The sequence below is a fragment of the Engraulis encrasicolus genome, unplaced genomic scaffold, assembly GCF_034702125.1.
Source record: "Engraulis encrasicolus isolate BLACKSEA-1 unplaced genomic scaffold, IST_EnEncr_1.0 scaffold_139_np1212, whole genome shotgun sequence".
In the NCBI taxonomy this organism is placed as follows: domain Eukaryota; kingdom Metazoa; phylum Chordata; class Actinopteri; order Clupeiformes; family Engraulidae; genus Engraulis; species Engraulis encrasicolus.
The window spans coordinates 64,530-83,474 of NW_026944900.1; the positions used below are offsets into that span (position 1 = coordinate 64,530).

Genomic DNA, 18,945 nt, shown 5'->3' on the forward strand with positions numbered 1-18,945 from the left:
TGCAAAAAAATGACAATAGTTGTCAGTGCTTCATTTCCACTTTAAGTTATTGTGGACAAGACCAAAAGAGACACATATGGTTTCACTATTGTGCCTGAAACTTGGTAAAATAATGAATTCACACATTTTTTTGTGGCTGCAGTGGCTACCAGGTGCTGTGCCACCATGTTTTAGGCGAATGAATTGCTAAAAATTAAAATATTTTGCATGCGTCTATATGATTGCAATGGCAATGCAAAGGGATACTGAGATGGAAAGTGGACAAGACAGCAGTGCTACGAAAATGACACCTTCATCCTCATACCTGTCAGAAAATTGTTACGCTTCATCCATTTTTCACAGGTAGGGGTGTATTAGGGCAGGGCGACAATACAATGACACCTTCTCCGTCCTCATACCTGTAGGCATGTAGTTGAAGCAATGGACTATTTCACTAAGACAAGCAAAAAAACTAATTTGATGCCATGGTTGTGCCAAACAAGAAGTGAAATAAGTCTATTGACAAATGTATTAGTAGCTTTCAACTCTAACAGTCACTGCATAGCATGGACACTGTGTGGATTCGAACCACATTCCACATTGTAGAAGTACCAATTACCAGTGTCTTGCTTTTTGTGACTAAGAGGGCAAAGCAAAACCATCAGCTATAACAGTATAGTACATTCATAAAAAAATGAAACATACTTCACTGTTACAGTGATGGAAAAAAAACCCCTCATCCTATCAAGAGCTGAACCATTTTCGTCACGCTAATAATTTGCATATATCAATTATTGCAATACTAAATGTTTATACATCAATCGTTGCTATTCATAGTAAACAAGAACAGCCGCTTTCTGATTCAACAAAGACTCAGATATTGTGTCCCCCTTTGCTAGGCAACCAAATATTGAATCAATGTCTCCTCACCAGAAATAGACTTTTTGCTGTTATAACACTAACATAACTCCAACAAATGGATCGATTGTCTATATTGTGGAACCTAATGCTGAATTAAAAACTCAATCACCAGACATGTACTCTTTGCAGTCACATCACGCTAATAATTTGCATATATCAATTATTGCAATACTAAATGTTTATACATCAATCGTTGCTATTCATAGTAAACAAGAACAGCCGCTTTCTGATTCAACAAAGACTCAGATATTGTGTCCCCCTTTGCTAGGCAACCAAATATTGAATCAATGTATCCTCACCAGAAATAGACTTTTTGCTGTTATAACACTAACATAACTCCAACAAATGGATCGATTGTCTATATTGTGGAACCTAATGCTGAATTAAAGACTCAATCACCAGACATGTACTCTTTGCAGTCACATCACGCTAATAATTTGCATATATCAATTATTGCAATACTAAATGTTTATACATCAATCGTTGCTATTCATAGTAAACAAGAACAGCCGCTTTCTGATTCAACAAAGACTCAGATATTGTGTCCCCCTTTGCTAGGCAACCAAATATTGAATCAATGTATCCTCACCAGAAATAGACTTTTTGCTGTTATAACAATGTTTATACATCAATCGTTGCTATTCATAGTAAACAAGAACAGCCGCTTTCTGATTCAACAAAGACTCAGATATTGTGTCCCCCTTTGCTAGGCAACCAAATATTGAATCAATGTATCCTCACCAGAAATAGACTTTTTGCTGTTATAACACTAACATAACTCCAACAAATGGATCGATTGTCTATATTGTGGAACCTAATGCTGAATTAAAGACTCAGTCACCAGACATGTACTCTTTGCGGTCACATCACCAACATCAGAAAACCATAGAACCTTGGTCAAACAATACTATATTATTAAAATCTCAGTCACCAGAAGACTCTTTGCAGTCAAATCACCAACACCAACTGATTAAGAACCTTGGTCAAACAAATATATATTGTTATGCAATTACATCAGTACATTCCTTTGTGTGATCAATACATACCTTTGCTACATATTGAGACTACATACAATTCCCTGATGGTCACTGAAATATAAAGGCATAATTGAAGCTCTGACACAATTAGCCAAGTGTGTTTTGACGTAAATGTGATCTAATAAAGACCCTGTATCAGTTGTGGCATTAGACACAATTTGCTGAAAGCCTCTTTGTGCCATATAAGTTAACAGGCTTTTAGTTTTGAAAATATTTTCGTTAAAATCCCCCATGAAAATAATATTAGATGTTACACTTGATAAATATTCAATTATTTTGTTTAGATTTTGCATAAACAGTTTCAAGGCATATTTTGGAGGCCTGTAAACCACAGCAATTATGACATTTTTATCAAGAAAATGTGATATGGAGCATTCAACATTTGGATCGGAAATAGAATGCATCTTGTACTTTTGGTCACACTGTATGTACCATCCAACTCCACCGTGTTGTTGTGTGCGCATTTCACATAGGTCTTTGTTCTGGGAAGAGTATGATGAACCACGAGGACTGCTATGGAATTCATAGCCATGGATTTGTACTTGCTGAACAGAAACAGTTTCTGGCAGCCAAGTTTCTGTTACAGCTACACAATTTGGAAGAGATCTCTCAACACAGCATTTTAAGTCTTCCAAATGATTTCGTAATCCTTGTATGTTCATCAACCAAATTGTTAATGTGTCTGAACATTTACCAAAGTGTGTAACATTGCATAGGAACTTTGGCATTTCATCTATTGCTTGCTGAATGTCATCCTTGCAGTAAATAGCCTTCTCAGAAAACTGTTGAATAATTAAGCCAGGGAGAGATTTTACACGACTGAGTGCAACATAAGCCTGTCCAGGAGCAAAAACTTTACCCAATGATACAACAGCTTGATCTAGTGTTAAGCCCTGCACCTTGTGAATAGTAAGTGCATAAGCTAATTTTAAAGGTATTTGCCTGCGCATGCCTCCTTTGTAATCTATCCTTTCTTCCACAGGGCATATAGGAGTAGAATTGGTTAAATGCACATTTGGACAAGGTTGTTGTTTCCTTCTTTGAAGGCCAACCTTTGGGTCATCAAATAACACATAGACCATCGTTGGCAGTGATGTTGCATCTTTTTGAACTATGTGTGTGACAGAACCACAAACTCCATTGACTAAGTTGTCCGAAAGATCAATGTTTTTTATGAGTATCACTCGAGCCCCTATACCCAAACATAGCTCTGAACAAAGTGAACTGTTGTACACTCGTGAGTGCTGGCCTTTTAGCAAAACCACCCTTCCCGTTTTCTGCTCTTTTTTGTAGTCTTTGGATTTGATTGAAATGATTTCATTGCAAGAGGATCGTAGGCCCTGCATATTGTGTGCTTGCACTTGCTCATTGGTTGGAAATATATGTAATGCTGTACTTTCCTCACCGGTTTCCCTTTGCCGCAAAAGTTTGACATCACCTGCACTAAGAGGAGTACTTTTAGATTTAATTCGCAGCCGGTTTAACAACTCAGCAAATGTTGTGTCTTTTTGTCTAACTACTGTTGTCAGTTGAACAACAGAGAAATACGTTTTCCATAAATCCACACCATCTGCATCCATGTATAAAGGTTTTCCTCTGACTGGACTTAACTGAAATAGGTCCCCACAAGCAATAATGCTCAAATTTCCAAATGGAGCAAAGTTACCTGTCTGTTTTATCTGTCTCAGCCTCCCATGCACATATGCCAGCAATGTTTGATTTACCATTGAAATTTCATCAATAACCAAAATTTGTAAATTTCCCAATTGACTTCTTAAAGAGTTTAATTTCTCTTCACCAAGTGGAGTGTACGGCAATTTTATAGCTGTACCAATTGCTAAAGCACTATGAATTGTGCTTGCTTGTAGGTTATAGGCTGCAATGCCAGTTGGTGCAGTTAAGAGTATTAAATTGTCATCTGGCCTGCCACTATCTGTGCGAAGTAAGCGACTAGCCTCACAATGTATAGCTTTAATTAAATGACTCTTTCCCACTCCTGCTCCTCCGGTAATAAAAACGTGAAAAGGTTCTGGATTGTTGCCTAATCTCTTGTCTAAACACCATTGTCTAATTTGATAAAAAATTGCTAATTGAGTTTCATTCAAAGACCGTATTAGGGCCATTGCTTCAGGTTTAGACAGAGACTTGGAGTCTTTTTCCAAGACAAAACCATTACCATCTAAATCGGCCAAATCAGGGATTTCTTCCCACTCCTCATCATCCATGGCTAAATTTTGCAAGTTCTGCTTGCACTCAAGTCTTTCCTCTTCCTGCTGAGGACATAATTGACACCACGCATCCTGTAAAAGCTCATCATTCATTTCTTGTTCAGCCAACTTAAGCAATTCTGCTTCTTTTTCGAATAAAGCTCTATTGGTTTCCACAATGGTTCTTACAGGTTGTAGTGTGCCACCTGCATAAGAGACACGTCCATTAATAAAGAACTCTTCATACGTTAGGTATTGAGGTGGTTTTAGTTGGGCATCTATTTTGTATGGTAAGAACAACTGCATGAGACTATGATAAAATTGTTCGGGGTTATTAGTCTGAGAAAACATTGCATATCTCACAATGGCTGGTTTTCCTCTTGTCCTACGTACAACAAATCCCAAATTATTTTTTAACTCAAGTTTGTTGACAGAGGTTTCCTTACCATACAACACCCTATACTCCGACACAAAACTGGCAAGGCACATAGTTTCAAATGGTTCACCATCTGGTCTGTTCTGATATTTGTCAACTATACTGCTCATCCACATATCCTCTGAAGACAAATTATTGTTTGCTGCTTGGGCTTGTAATACTGATAGTGGTTTGCTCATTTTTATAATGTTATCTCCAGTTGGAACAAACTGCACATTCCTGGAACATTGCTTTAAATGCATATTTGCTAAGCGATAAACAGCTTCCTGAGCTGAAACATCTCTATGGTGTAAATACAGATTACCTAACTTCCTTAAGGCTTGTTTAGCATCAAGGTTTTTTTCCTTAAATGCTTCTTTTTGTGCATGGGACAACAACAGACCCATTTCTCTCTCGTTTTTTGAAATGTAAGAAATTATATATACAACACAAGCATGCGCATCCACGACATACTGAATATCCATATTAGCGTTCCAGCACTTCAACAAAGATGCATTGTAATGATTAATCCAAACAGCATTGGGATCTCTTTTCATTACAATTGTGGTTTTCTTTGTCAGTGATTGATATGCTAACTGGTAGGTATGCTGGCTTACGCCTACATCTTCAAACAATTCTTCTATTGAAGAATACTGTTTATCACTCTTCAAAATTCCATCCCAAACTCTTCTAATAACTTCTTCGGCCATTTTCTTTTCCATTTTCCATGGAGACTTCTTGCGACAAGTACATTTGTCTTTCTCTGTGCATTGACACGATTCTGCTACATCTTCATCTTCCTGCTTATGACAAATGAAGGTGTTTTTTGAAGGTGCCCGGGGAAAATTGAATCGACAAGTAGTTCCTTTCTTCCTACAAGTTTTTGCATGGTTTTTGGAATGTTGCTGAACCGTGGAAACTTTCTCTGACAAGTCAGCATCGTCTGTTGGCAAATTACAGCTAACATAAGTGTCCACAAAGTCTACAACTTTTTTATCTGAATCTCTTCCAAGTTGTGGAGCTCCATCCACCCAGAAGAGGGCGTGCACATGAGCACTACCGCGTTGTTGGAACTCTATACGATAAAAATAATCGACAATCCTACCAATTGGATTACATGGAGACATAATTACTTCTGTTAAAAACTTGTGCCACCTGTAATCAAACATTCTCGCAGTCAAAACGGGGTTCTGGCGCAACAAAGCACATTTTTGACTCCAATCAAGATCACTTACTTTTTCTTGTCTTCCTTCATGTTTCAAAATGCTTTCTAGCAAATTTTCCCAGCGCATATCAGCGGACGAGAAGGAGCAGAACCATGTGGGTAATCCAATCTGCCTAATCATAGCAAAGAGGTCTTTTTGAACGCCTTGCCAGTAAACTGGGGACCCGTGGACAGGTTTCAGAAATCTGTAACCTTCATCATATTGAAGAAGATTTCTTAACACCTTTTCATCTTTCACCATCTCTGGTCCAATTTCCTTCATTTCTTTTGTTCCTTTCCCTTTCCTTAACGCTATGGAAACGCCAGATACTACTTGACTGATTTCAGACACATACTGTGCATAGAAAATGTACTCAATGTTTCTGGCAAAACGTGTATCTGCACTCATTATTCTGAGATTGAAATATCTAGACAAACTAAGCTTTTGTTTCCTGGGCTCTTTAAATGTATTCCGTCCATTTGGAAAAAGGGCAGGGAAGCACTTCCCTTCAATCTCCTCATTTAACAACAACGGCACAGGCTTGTTACCTTCAGCAGGTGCAACATGTAAAATCTTGTCATAATAATGGTCCAAAACTTCTTGTCCAATGTCTAAGGCTTGCAGACATGTGTCCATGTGCACACAATGGTTCTGCCTGTCATGTAAAAGATTCTCCTCATCTAAATCCTCAGGATCCATTTCAGGTTCAACCTCTACACCCTCCATGTCCTTAGCAAACTCATTTTCCCAGTTACTATTGAATTCTACACCTGCATACAGACTATTGAAATTCTTCAAATAAGACAATGCTTCTCTAATGTGATTTACATCCACAAATTCATATCTATAGTGGGCTTTATAACTTAGCTTACGCTTCAGTTTCACACGCACTAAAGAGTTGTTTGCGTCTGCTCTTGGTAAGACATTAGTTGTTTCAACTAAATTAGAAGGCACACAGGTAATGGGCCCATGTATGCCATTTTGGCCTCCTTTTGGTAAAGCTAACAATTTCATAAAGGGAATTTGCAGAGCAACCAAAGATTGTTCCAAATTATTTAAACAGGACAATTGTTCAGGCACACGACTGACTGTCAAATTGTTGTGCACACTTTCTGCCGGCATAACACCTCTACTGAGGTTGCTGTGACAACAGTGACATATCCACAAATCTAATCGAGTAGATGATGCCCAAACACATCCAGTTTTACATTGTTCAGTACACATGTGCAAATAGTCCTCAGTAATACACTTTTGAGCTATGGCAAAGCTTTCCCTCGTTTTTGAAAAATTGTATCTGTCACACAGTCTTACCTGCTGCTTAAACCAAGTACGGTGACACACACAACACACATAGTTTGGGCCTTCTTTCACTTTCTCCAAAAAGGCTTCCATTACCAAATCAAATTGTTTTAAACGTTGCATTTGTTGTTGTCTTTTCAAAATATTCCGTGCCCTCAGTTTCTCCCGATGTACCTTATTGCTTTTATACTTGTCTCTACTCTGTTGCTGTACAGCAGCTCTATGTTTCAAATCTTCCCTATATTTCAATATACTGGCTTGTTTCACGGACACTTTAAATTCACAGTTTTTAGCATATTTAACCACACTGGCTTCCTTCACAGCCTTTCTAAAGGCCTGATTTTCAGCATACTTTGACACACTGGCGTCTTTCACTGCATTTCTAAAGGCTGGATTTTCAGCATATTTTTTTTTACTAGCTTGTACAACAGAATGTTTATGCAACTCATTTTCTCTGTATTTACAAATTGCTGCATTGTAATTAGCAACTTGATACTCTTCATCATCATGATATTTTCTTTTCATAGCTACCCTTTTGGTTTCCCTATAACAAACTCCGTCTGTATTCTGCATGCCTGAAAGAGATCCATATCTCTGCCTTTCACGGTTGATAACTGTATTCCTATATTGATCATCTGTATGATATTTTGAACACATCTGTTCCTTTATAACAGTTTTGTTTGAATTATATCTTTTTTTCCTTTGTATCATCACTCTACTTTTTTCCAACCTTGAAACATTTCCTGCAATGCCATGTAACTGATCAATTACAACATTGGAATTCCTGGTTCTCCTGATAGGTCGATGTTGATTTGTTTTTGTTTCATGAACTTGACTGGTTTGCTTACTGCACTGTTGATGTCTATTCCTAACACAATGAACTACATTATAATGATTCCCTTTGTTATGCTGCAGATAAATACCAGGTGTATCATTTGTGCTATGAGAACATTTGTACTCTGACCATTTCTCTTCACTGTACATATACATGTCAACATTTAACAAGTTAGCCATTGCTCGAAACTCTACTTCTGTTGCTGGAATGAAGGAGCGATTTATGTGTGACTTATAGATATACTTATTAACAGAAGTATAGCGTTTAGATAAATATGGCATGAACAGTTCTGGCTGTTTCCTCATAAACTTCACCATAGCAAAACGGAACTTGGTGTGATAGCTTTCTGAACGACAGACAGCAAGGCTAACAGCACTGAAAAATCCATTTCCATCACTCAACACTGCACTTGTATGACATGGGGAACCCAAAATTGTTTCAGGACTTGAGGTCTCCTCTGGATTCTTCTGCCCTTTAACTTTAATTCTGTCACAGATCTGTTCTGCACCTTGCCAAGACATAGGTCGAAAAAACTTGGAAGTACTATGATCTTTTGCTACAAACATCAAATCTGATGTACTTTCTTTAAGAATCTCTCCAACACATTCAACATTTGATCCACTACTAAAATCAATCAGCAGCTCAGGTTCACAACCATCCAATGAACTTGTTTTAAAACATGTCATCTCAGCATTCCTGTCAAATTCACACGTACTACTCTCTTGTCCTCCTTCTCTTACATCAACTTTACCACAATGCCGATTGCACAGTTGACCATGTATGTCCTTTACACAAGCAACTACATTGTAATGATTACTATTACAGTGCAGCAAATAGATTCCTGGTGTACTATTTGAGCTCTGAACAGATTTGTACTGCAACCATCTTCCATCACTGTATGTATATACGTCCACATTAAGCAAGTTAGCCACTGCCTGAATTTCAAATTCTGTAGCCCAAACACCCGAAAGACGCATGTTTGATTTTTCAATGTAGTCTGACACAGAAGTATACTGCGATCTTAAAAATGGCCTACACAAACTCTGATTGTCTTGCATAAATTTCACAACTGCAAATCGCAGCTTTCCAAAATTGTCTTGCACACCACTAATGGCAAGGCTAACGGCTCGAAAAAAACAATTTCCATCACCAAGAATTGCAGTTGTTTGACATGGTACGCCCAAAAATGGCTCTAGATTTGAAACGTCCTGTAGATCCCTTTGCACCTTAAGTTTAATTTTGTCACAAATCTGTTTTGCAGCTATTCCACACACAGGCCGAAAATATTTGGTTGTACAAGGCTGCTCTGCTACAAATGTTACATCTGAAGTACAACCAGTCAACATCCATTCAACACTTTCAACATGAGCTTCACCACCAAGGTCATTATGCGCTAGCAAATTAGCGGTATCCACCAAATCAGGTTCACTATCTGAAGAACAACCTTCAACAAATATTGCCTCGGTGTTAGGGTCATGCTCATTGTAACTGATAATTTCTCCACTGAAAAGCCTTCCTTTTGCATTAAAACTAGAATCCAAACATATTGCATCCTTCTTTCCATCTGCGGCATTTGATGTACGGAGCTTTAGAGTGTCACAACTCAGTTCAAAGCATTTCTCTGTCGCCGCCCCTTCACCACATTCAACGCTGGACCCGCTACCAACGTCATTCTCTATAGGAAACGTTGAACTAATGTCCAACTTGGTTGCGTTATTTGAAGACAAATCTTCAACAAACATGGCTTCAGTTTTATTGTCATGCTCATGGTCACTGATAATTTCTTCACGGAATAGCCTTGCTTTTGCACTAGAAACTGAATGCATAAGCAATGCCCTTTTGGGTCTGTTGTTTGCATTTGCTGACCGTGCCTTTAATGTGACACCACTCAACTCAAAGCGCTTCTCTCCACAAAAAGCAGAAGCCAAATTTTCAATATGAGCACTGACATCTTCCAAATTACTGAAAGCCATAACAATGCTTTTACCATTTCCATCTGGAAATCCCAAAGCATTACGTGCATGTGAGTCCACAAAGAAATATTGTAAATTGTGTCTAATGATACCATAGGTATAGCCACAAAAAGTGGCAAAACAGTTGTCATGTTTCTCAAACACCAATCGCAGACCATCAAGGAAAGGCACATCAACTCCTTCAAAAACAAACCCTCCATTCTCAAGGTTTCCTTGGAAGTAACGACTATCAAACTCACAGTCAAAAGTTTGTTGTTTGACAGATACGTGAGGTGGCAACTCGCTCACACACACAAATTTGCTCTTGGTAGGATCATGTATTCTCCCAGACTTCCATAATTTGGCATACATTGCATCTCCCTGCACAACAACTGAATTAAGCTCTTTCGCACTCCATGTATCCACAGTTTGGACACCGTGGAACGCCATTGCCACTAAAGCAATTGGTGTGCATTGTCTCCCTGGAAATTTTAACTTTCTAGCACCTTGGTGAAAGTCACCTCGGACAACTCTTCTGTCAGATTTAGGGCACGGAATGACTTCAGCTTCAGATGACTTTTTTGCCTCAGTTTCAGGACTTAACTCATCGGTACATTTGGACAAATCTACACTACAGGGTTTGAGCACAGTAGAATCATTACCTGTCCTGCTGCTGCACCTAGCCCTTACTGAAGAAGGTGAGTCAGCACATGAAAATCTCAAATCAGCACCACTGCTTTCAGGGAACTTTTTAGATCTCCCCACAACTACTGGAGGCACAATGTCACAAGTCTCGCCTTGAACAACACTCCTGTCATTAACAGTGCATGGACTGATATGGGCTTTCTTTGCTTTGTTTGCCTCAGACGCATGCTTCAGCTCAAGAAATCTCTCAGCTGTACACCTGGACAAAACTACACTACACGATGGTAGTACAGTGTCAATATCAACTATTTTGCTGTTGCACACAACATGTCCAGTAGAATGTGAGTCAGTGTGTAAAGATCCCACATCAACAGATGACACGCTTTGGTTTCCACTGCAATCGGAGGCCTTTGCGCTCCCAACAACAAGCGGAGGCACACTGTCACAAATCTCAGCAACAACATTCCCAGCAACGCAATTGATCACTGCAACAGTAATGCCTACCAGACTATAGGAAGTACATCCCAAAGACATCATTAACTTTCGCAAGTGAAGCATCAGATCTTGAATATTGGTGTTGAACACTACAACACCTGATCCAAGCTCACTAGCCAGACCCCATGCGTCACGTGTGTTTAAATCAACCAAAACAACATAATCTCTGTGCTTGATAATCGCAAACACCTGTCCAGCAACAGCAAGTAAGCAATGCCCACATTTCACCAGCTTTTTGTGCACTTGCTCCCCTAGCAACATGTCCCCTGCATTGAAAGCGATATCACCGTCAGCTATGACATCCAAACTGACTTTGCATTTCTCTGAATAAATGGTCTGAACCCCACTAAACATGGTAAATGATTCCCAATCAGCAATTTCCAAATTATCCCAGTCCAAACACAAATTGCCAAACTTTGCTGAACATATATCATGTGCTTCGCATTGTATGTCATCAACAGCACGGCTAGTCCAACCACAGACAGGTTCCAAAGCACTTTTGCGCACGGCAACAACTGAAGAAACTAAACTATTCACAAAAGAGTGTCCAGTTTCTCGATCTGTGTACTTTCTCACAATTTCTCCACTAACTATAGGTTCAGGCAGTTTGTCACAACACAGGCAGCCAAAAGTAGTTCTGACATTGCTCTTACCTTTGTTGCGTGTCATGCGATGACGCTTTAGTGGTGGCATCTGGGGGGAATCAATGAACACAAAACATTAGTTTCAGATAAACAAAAATCCCCTTTCTGAATACAAATACTGTTACTTTCATCCATGAAGACTTCTGCCTACATTACTATGTTTTCATGCAAAATTCACAAAAAACAAAAAACTGCCAAACTGGAAAGCAGTATACACACATTAAAGGGACACTGTGCAGGAAATGGTCAAAAAAGGTACTGCAACTATGCCGCTCATTGAAACTGGGCTGCTTATTTCCAAATTTGATAATTACATGAAAGTTTGCAAGGTAATAACAAATATTTTTTAGTATGGTCCCAAGTAAAGTCATTTTTGCAGCTAAAAATGGCTATTTGTGGAACTTCAAAATGACAGACCATGGAGAAGATCCCTCTTTTCATGTATGAAAAGCGTATTTTTTCCAGTCATAATGAGTACTTAGAATACTTAGAACAAATCCCACACAGCGTCCCTTTCAAATATATGTGAATGCCAATGACAATGTGAAATCGCATGTTGCAAACAAATGTTTCAAGTACTTCAAGTAGTATGCGTGTCATTTTACAATAAGCTGGATGTCACTCAAACTCAAAATATTTAGTGTGAAGAAATGTCAGTGCAAAAAGGAAGGCTACATCTTGTATTACCTCAATATCAGCCAAAGACTTCTGTGCCTTTGGCAGTCGCTGCACTTCACCATGCAAATCCAGTGGAATATAGCGCCGTTTTGCAGCTAGAGACTTTTTACTGCGACGTCCCATCTGTTAACACAAAAGAGCAACATACATATATAACACAAACTTTCATTATCATAAACTGCATTAAAAAATGTGCTTAACTTAGAAATGAAATCTATCAAAAATAAGTCCACAGTTTGCCTAACGCCTAATTGAAATTATTCCTCTCATGATATACCAGCAAGTCCAGTCTAAATGCAACATTGGCATTTAAGCAGGGGGTTGGTGAAATGCGTTCCACCATTGATACATGTGTTAATTACAGTGATAAAAGGCCAATTTCAAAAAGAGGTGTGAGTTTTGTTTTGAATAATCTACTTACTCCTGGGCCATTTGTGAAGGTGTTAAAATGCTCACCATTTGGTTGAAATTGTTGCCATGTTTTAAGCAACATAATGTAAAAGAGACACACATTTACTAAATACTATGGAATTTAACAAATTCTACCAAAGAATGTAAATAAATCTACCAATGAAAACATTTAAAACCATCATAAATAACCCACGAGACAGTATCTTTTAATAAGAAATATTTAGGCCTACTACAAAACAAGTCACCTAACTCTGAACATTTTTACATTTTCCCAATACTTACCAGAGGCAAAGCAATACAGGGGATATGTAGAACATTTACCCCAAGGCCCAGGGCCATCCTGTATTGGTGTTGGGAGGGGGGGAGGGGGGTATTGTGACCACAACAGACAATGGAGGAGCCCAATAGGTGAATTGCCAGGGACCCTGTGTGCAATTGTTCCGCCAATTCTGTATACCAATGTTGAATTGGTTAATATTAACCTACCTATAACATTGCCATTTCAAATCCAACTGCATTAATGCATGTGCTTAACTAAAATGAAATCAATCAAAAATAAGTCCACAGTTAGCCTAACGCCTGATTGAAGTTATTCCTCTCATGATATACCAACGTCCAGTCTAAATGCAAAATGAATTTAAGCAGGAGGTTGGTGAAGTGAGTTCCACCATTAATACATTAAAGGCCATTTTCAAAAAGAAGTGTGAGTTGTTTTGAATAATTCACTTACTCCTGGGCCATTTTTGAAGGTGTTAAAATGCTCACCATTTGGTTAAGTGACACACATTTATCAACTCACTGCTTGAAAACAAATTTTGCTAGAGTGTAAAAGCTGCATTCCACTACTACAATATTAACTTTTTAAAAATCTGGTTGTCAATGACTATTCCTAGTTTTATGATATTTACAACCACAAATTCTGACAAAAATTCCCTCCCTACTTACTCTACCCCATTTAAACTCGCCACATATGGTTAAGCTGAGCGTTTCACTTATAGTACTTTACATAAAAATATGCTTTGCTTGTACTTTATTATATATAACCTTTCAATCATCAACAGCCAAAAAAGTCAATTGGCCAAAGCAATAAACTTGTAATAAATAGAATAAAAAACAACTTTTAAAACAATGCAAAAACAATAGTAACTTACCGTTGCTGGCAATACATGCACTCCAAATCAGGCTCCAGTTGTAATGATATATTCCAAACAAGAACTAAAAAACCTCTCCTACATCCACTTACATTCACCTCCAAATTCCCTATTTGTCTACTTAAAACCGTCTACAAAACCAGGAATAGCTTTTAAGTAGCATTTACAAATGCTGTTGGTTTCTTCAGGTCCTTGTCTTCCGTCCAGTAGAATGTGCAGCCTTCAGTCCTGTCCCACGAATGACCTGAAGCATTATAAACTGCCTCACTTATCCTACTCAAGAGGACCTGCTTGAAATATGGCAATTACCCATCATGCACTGCAATTCTCAACTACATTTCACGAGTGAGGGGAGGAGCTATTGTCTACCCATCATGCATTGCACTTCTTGAACCTAATGTTTTCAAACATTAACTTAATGCTCACAAAAGAATAGTTTAGTTTTTGTTCAAAACAATTAGTCTAAGGTTCTGCATTTATTTTGGGGATTTCTAAAATTAAAACTCAGAGGTACATGAAAAAAAATACATCTCACCAACCCACCACCATCAACGAGTGTACGCTCAATCCCTCCTGCCGTGAAGCAAACTGTAAGATGTTAATGTTTGAGAAACTTAGCACCAACAAGTGCACTGCATAATGGGAACGCCCTTAGTCAGAAATGCAATGAATGGCCAATGATGCAATGATAATATATCTGTTGTTACGTTCATGGCAAATTGTTTGGATAGCATCTACATTTCACAAGTGAGGGGAGGAGCTATTGTGTACCCAGCATGCACTGCACTTCTTGAAGCTAATATATCTGATGTTACGTTCATGGCAAATTGTTTGGATAGCATCTACATTTCACAAGTGAGGGGAGGAGCTATTGTGTACCCAGCATGCACTGCACTTCTTGAAGCTAATCTTCTCAAACATTAACTTAATTCTCACAAAAAAATACTGAAGTTTTTGTTCAAAACAATTATTCTAAGGTTCTGCATTTATTTTGGGGATTTTTACAATTAAAACTCAGTGGTACATGAAAAAAAATACATCTCACCAACCCACCACCATTGACGAGTGTACGTTCAATCCCTCCCGCCGTGAAGCAAACTTCTTTCGAGTTTAGTAAATTAATGTTTGAGAAACTAAGCTCCAAGAGGAGCAATGCATGATGGATACGTCATTAGTCAGAAATGCAATGAATGGCCAATGATGCAATGATAATATTTTTGTTGTTACATTCATGGCAAATTGTTTGGATAGCAATTACGTTTCACGAGTGAGGGGAGGAGCTATTGTGTACCCATAATGCAATGCACTTCTTGAAGCTAATGTTTTCAAACATTAACTTGATTCTCACAAAAGAATAATTTAGTTTTTGTTCAAAACAATTCTTCTAAGGTTCTGCATTTATTTTGGGAATGTTAACAATTCAAACTCAGTGGTACATGAAAAAAATTACATCTCACCAATCCACCACCATTGATGAGTGTACGTTCAATCCCTTCCACTGTGAATCAAAATTTCCTTGTGATAAATAAGTTAATGTTTGAGAAACTTAGCACCAACAAGTGCACTGCATAATGGGAACGCCCTTAGTCAGAAATGCAATGAATGGCCAATGATGCAATGATAATATATCTGTTGTTACGTTCATGGGAAGTTATTTGGATAGCATCTACATTTCAAAAGTGAGGGGAGGAGCTAATGTGTGCCCATCATGCAATGCACATCTTGAAGCTAATGTTCTCAAACACTAACTTAATTCTCACAAAAGAATAGTTTAGTTTTTGTTCAAAACAATTCTTCTAAGGTTCTGCATTTATTTTGGGAATGTTAACAATTCAAACTCAGTTGTACATGAAAAAAATTACATCTCACCAATCCACCACCATTGACGAGTGTACGTTCAATCCCTCCTCCCGTGAAGCAAAATGTAAGAAGTTAATGTTTAAGAAACTTAGCTCCAAGAAGCGCAGTGCATGGTGAAACGCCCTTAGTCAATGGCCAATGCTGCAATGATAATATTTCTGTTGTTACATTCATGGCAAATTGTTTCGATAGCAACTAAATTTCACGAGTGAGGGGAGGAGCTATTGTGTACCCATCATGCACTGCACTTCTTGAAGCTAATATTTCTGTTGTTACGTACATGGCAAATTGTTTGGATAGCAACTAAATTTCACAAGTGAGGGGAGGAGCTATTGTGTACCCATAATGCAACGCACTTCTTGAAGCTAATGATCTCAAACATTAATTTAATTCTCACAAAAGAATAGTTTAGTTTTTGTTCAAAACAATTAGTCTAAGGTTCTGCATTTATTTTGGGATTTTATAAAATTAAAACTCAGTGGTACATGAAAAAAATTACATCTCACCAACCCACCACCATCGACGAGTGTACGCTCAATCCCTCCTGCCGTGAAGCAAACTGTAAGATGTTAATGTTTAAGAAACTTAGCTCCAAAAAGCGCAGTGCATTATGGATACGCCCTTAGTCAGAAATGCAATGAATGGCCAATGATGCAATGATAATATTTCTGTTGTTACGTTCATGGCATATTGTTTGGCTAGCAACTACATTTCACGAGTGAGGGGAGGAGCTATTGTAAACCCATAATGCACTGCACTTCTTGAAGCTAATGTTCTCAAACATTAATTTAATTCTCACAAAAGAATAGTTTAGTTTTTGTTCAAAACAATTATTCTAAGGTTCTGCATTTATTTTGGGGATTTTTAAAATTAAAACTCAGTGGTAAATGAAAAAAATTACATCTCACCAACTCACCACCATTGACAATGTACGTTCAATCCCTCCCCCCGTGAAGCAAAATTAAAAATTTTAATGTTTAAGAAACTTAACTCCTAAAAGCGCAGTGCATGAAGGATACGCCCTTAGTCAGAAATGCAATGAATGGCCAATGATCCAATGATAATATTTCTGTTGTTACGTTCATGCAAATTGTTTGGATAGCAACTACATTTCACGAGTGAGGGGAGGAGCTATTGTGTACCCATAATGCACTGCACTTCTTGAAGCTAATATTTCTGTTGTTTCGTTCATGGCAAATTGTTTGGATAGCAACTACATTTCACAAGTGAGTGAAGGAGCTATTGTGTACCCATAATGCACTGCACTTCTTGAAGCTAATGTTCTCAAACATTGATTTAATTCCCACAAAAGAATAGTTTAGTTTTTGTTCAAAACAATTAGTCTAAGGTTCTGCATTTATTTTGGGATTTTATAAAATTAAAACTCAGTGGTACATGAAAAAAATTACATCTCACCAACCCACCACCATCGACGAGTGTACGCTCAATCCCTCCTGCCGTGAAGCAAACTGAAAGATGTTAATGTTTAAGAAACTTAGCTCCAAAAAGCGCAGTGCATAATGGGAACGCCCTTAGTCAGAAATGCAATGAATGGCCAATGATGCAATGATAATATATCTGTTGTTACGTTCATGGCAAATTGTTTGGATAGCATCTACATTTCAAAAGTGAGGGGAGGAGTTGTGTACCCATCATGCAATGCACTTCTTGAAGCTAATGTTCTCAAACATTGATTTAATTCCCACAAAAGAATAGTTTAGTTTTTGTTCAAAACAATTAGTCTAAGGTTCTGCATTTATTTTGGGGATTTATAAAATTAAAACTCAGTGGTACATGAAAAAAATTACATCTCACCAACCCACCACCATCAACGAGTGTACGCTCAATCCCTCCTGCCGTGAAGCAAACTGTAAGATGTTAATGTTTAAGAAACTTAGCTCCTAAAGCGCAGTGCATTATGGATACGCACTTAGTCAGAAATGCAATGAATGGCCAATGATGCAATGATAATATTTCTGTTGTTACGTTCATGGCATATTGTTTGGCTAGCAACTACATTTCACAAGTGAGGGGAGGAGCTATTGTAAACCCATAATGCACTGCACTTCTTGAAGCTAATGTTTTCAAACATTAACTTAATTCTCATAAAAGAATAGTTTAGTTTTGTTTCAAAACAATTATTCTAAGGTCCTGCATTTTTTTGGGGATTTTTAAAATTAAAACTCAGTGGTAAATGAAAAAAATTACATCTCACCAACCCACCACCATTGACGAGTGTACGTTCAATCCCTCCCCCGTGAAGCAAAATTAAAAATGTTAATGTTTAAGAAACTTAACTCCAAAAAGCGCAGTGCATGAAGGATACGCCCTTAGTCAGAAATGCAACGAATGGCCAAAGATGCAATGATAATATTTCTGTTGTTACGTTCATGCAAATTGTTTGGATGGCAACCACATTTCATGAGTGAGGGGAGGAGCTATTGTGTACCCATAATGCACTGCACTTCTTGAAGCTAATAAGCCCATACGACTTTGTTGCTGACGACCAACGTTGACGGAACCATGTGAGCGAAAACTTGTTGTCACGATGTGGGTGTTATTAAATACAGCGCATTTGCAGTCGGCCACAAATATGAACGAGACGATGAGCTCGCACCGGTTTGCTCTACTAACACACCACGTGTGAGGAGTGGGGGGACAGGCAGTGAGGAGGAGCTGAAGTGGGGACCTGCTCAAACTTGTGTAGAGGTGTGAGACAAGACCCATATACACACGTGAGTGAGTTGTTGACCAACCAGTTAATGGGCGCGTGACCTAGGAGGCAGTCCGCCCACGTGTGTTGAAGGGGATAAGCAACTGCAGAGGTTGCAAGATCTGACTGCAGCCGCATTCATCCCGCGATAGTTTTACACCATGTGACATGTCACCTCGTCAACGCAACGTCGACGAAATTTCGAAGTTTGACAGGAAATCTAACCGTCATGCAGCATTTTCCATCCAGGGTGCATTGCTGTCTAAATGCGCATACATGCTTTGACACATCTCGAATGCACCTAGTATTTCTGTTGTTTCGTTCATGGCAAATTGTTTGAATAGCAACTACATTTCACGAGTGAGGGGAGGAGCTATTGTGTACCCATAATGCACTGCACTTCTTGAAGCTAATGTTCTCAAACATTAATTTAATTCTCACAATAGAATAGTTTAGTTTTTGTTCAAAACAATTAGTCTAAGGTTCTGCATTTATTTT

The 18,945-nt window shown here is 38.3% G+C and overlaps 2 protein-coding genes across 2 annotated transcripts in view; both read right to left on the reverse strand.

Annotated features, from left to right (window-relative positions):
- Positions 1-14,297, reverse strand: part of LOC134442280 (uncharacterized) — a 64,926-nt gene extending 50,629 nt beyond the window's left edge. Inside the window, exon 1 of the transcript XR_010033358.1 lies at positions 13,875-14,297. The gene's annotated coding sequence lies outside the window, so the exon portion shown is untranslated. The remainder of the gene's footprint in view (positions 1-13,874) is intronic.
- On the reverse strand, positions 1,567-8,849 carry LOC134442281 (uncharacterized). Its single transcript, XM_063192520.1, has one exon. The coding sequence runs from the start codon at positions 8,582-8,584 to the stop codon at positions 1,952-1,954; it is 6,633 nt and encodes a 2,210-aa protein (XP_063048590.1). The 5' UTR covers positions 8,585-8,849; the 3' UTR covers positions 1,567-1,951.
- Positions 14,298-18,945: the final 4,648 nt, after the last annotated feature.

What these genes read in the sequence shown, in the direction of transcription:
- LOC134442281 (XM_063192520.1), bottom strand. Translation starts at nt 8,584, where the DNA reads ATGACATGTTTTAAAACAAGTTCATTGGATGGTTGTGAACCTGAGCTG.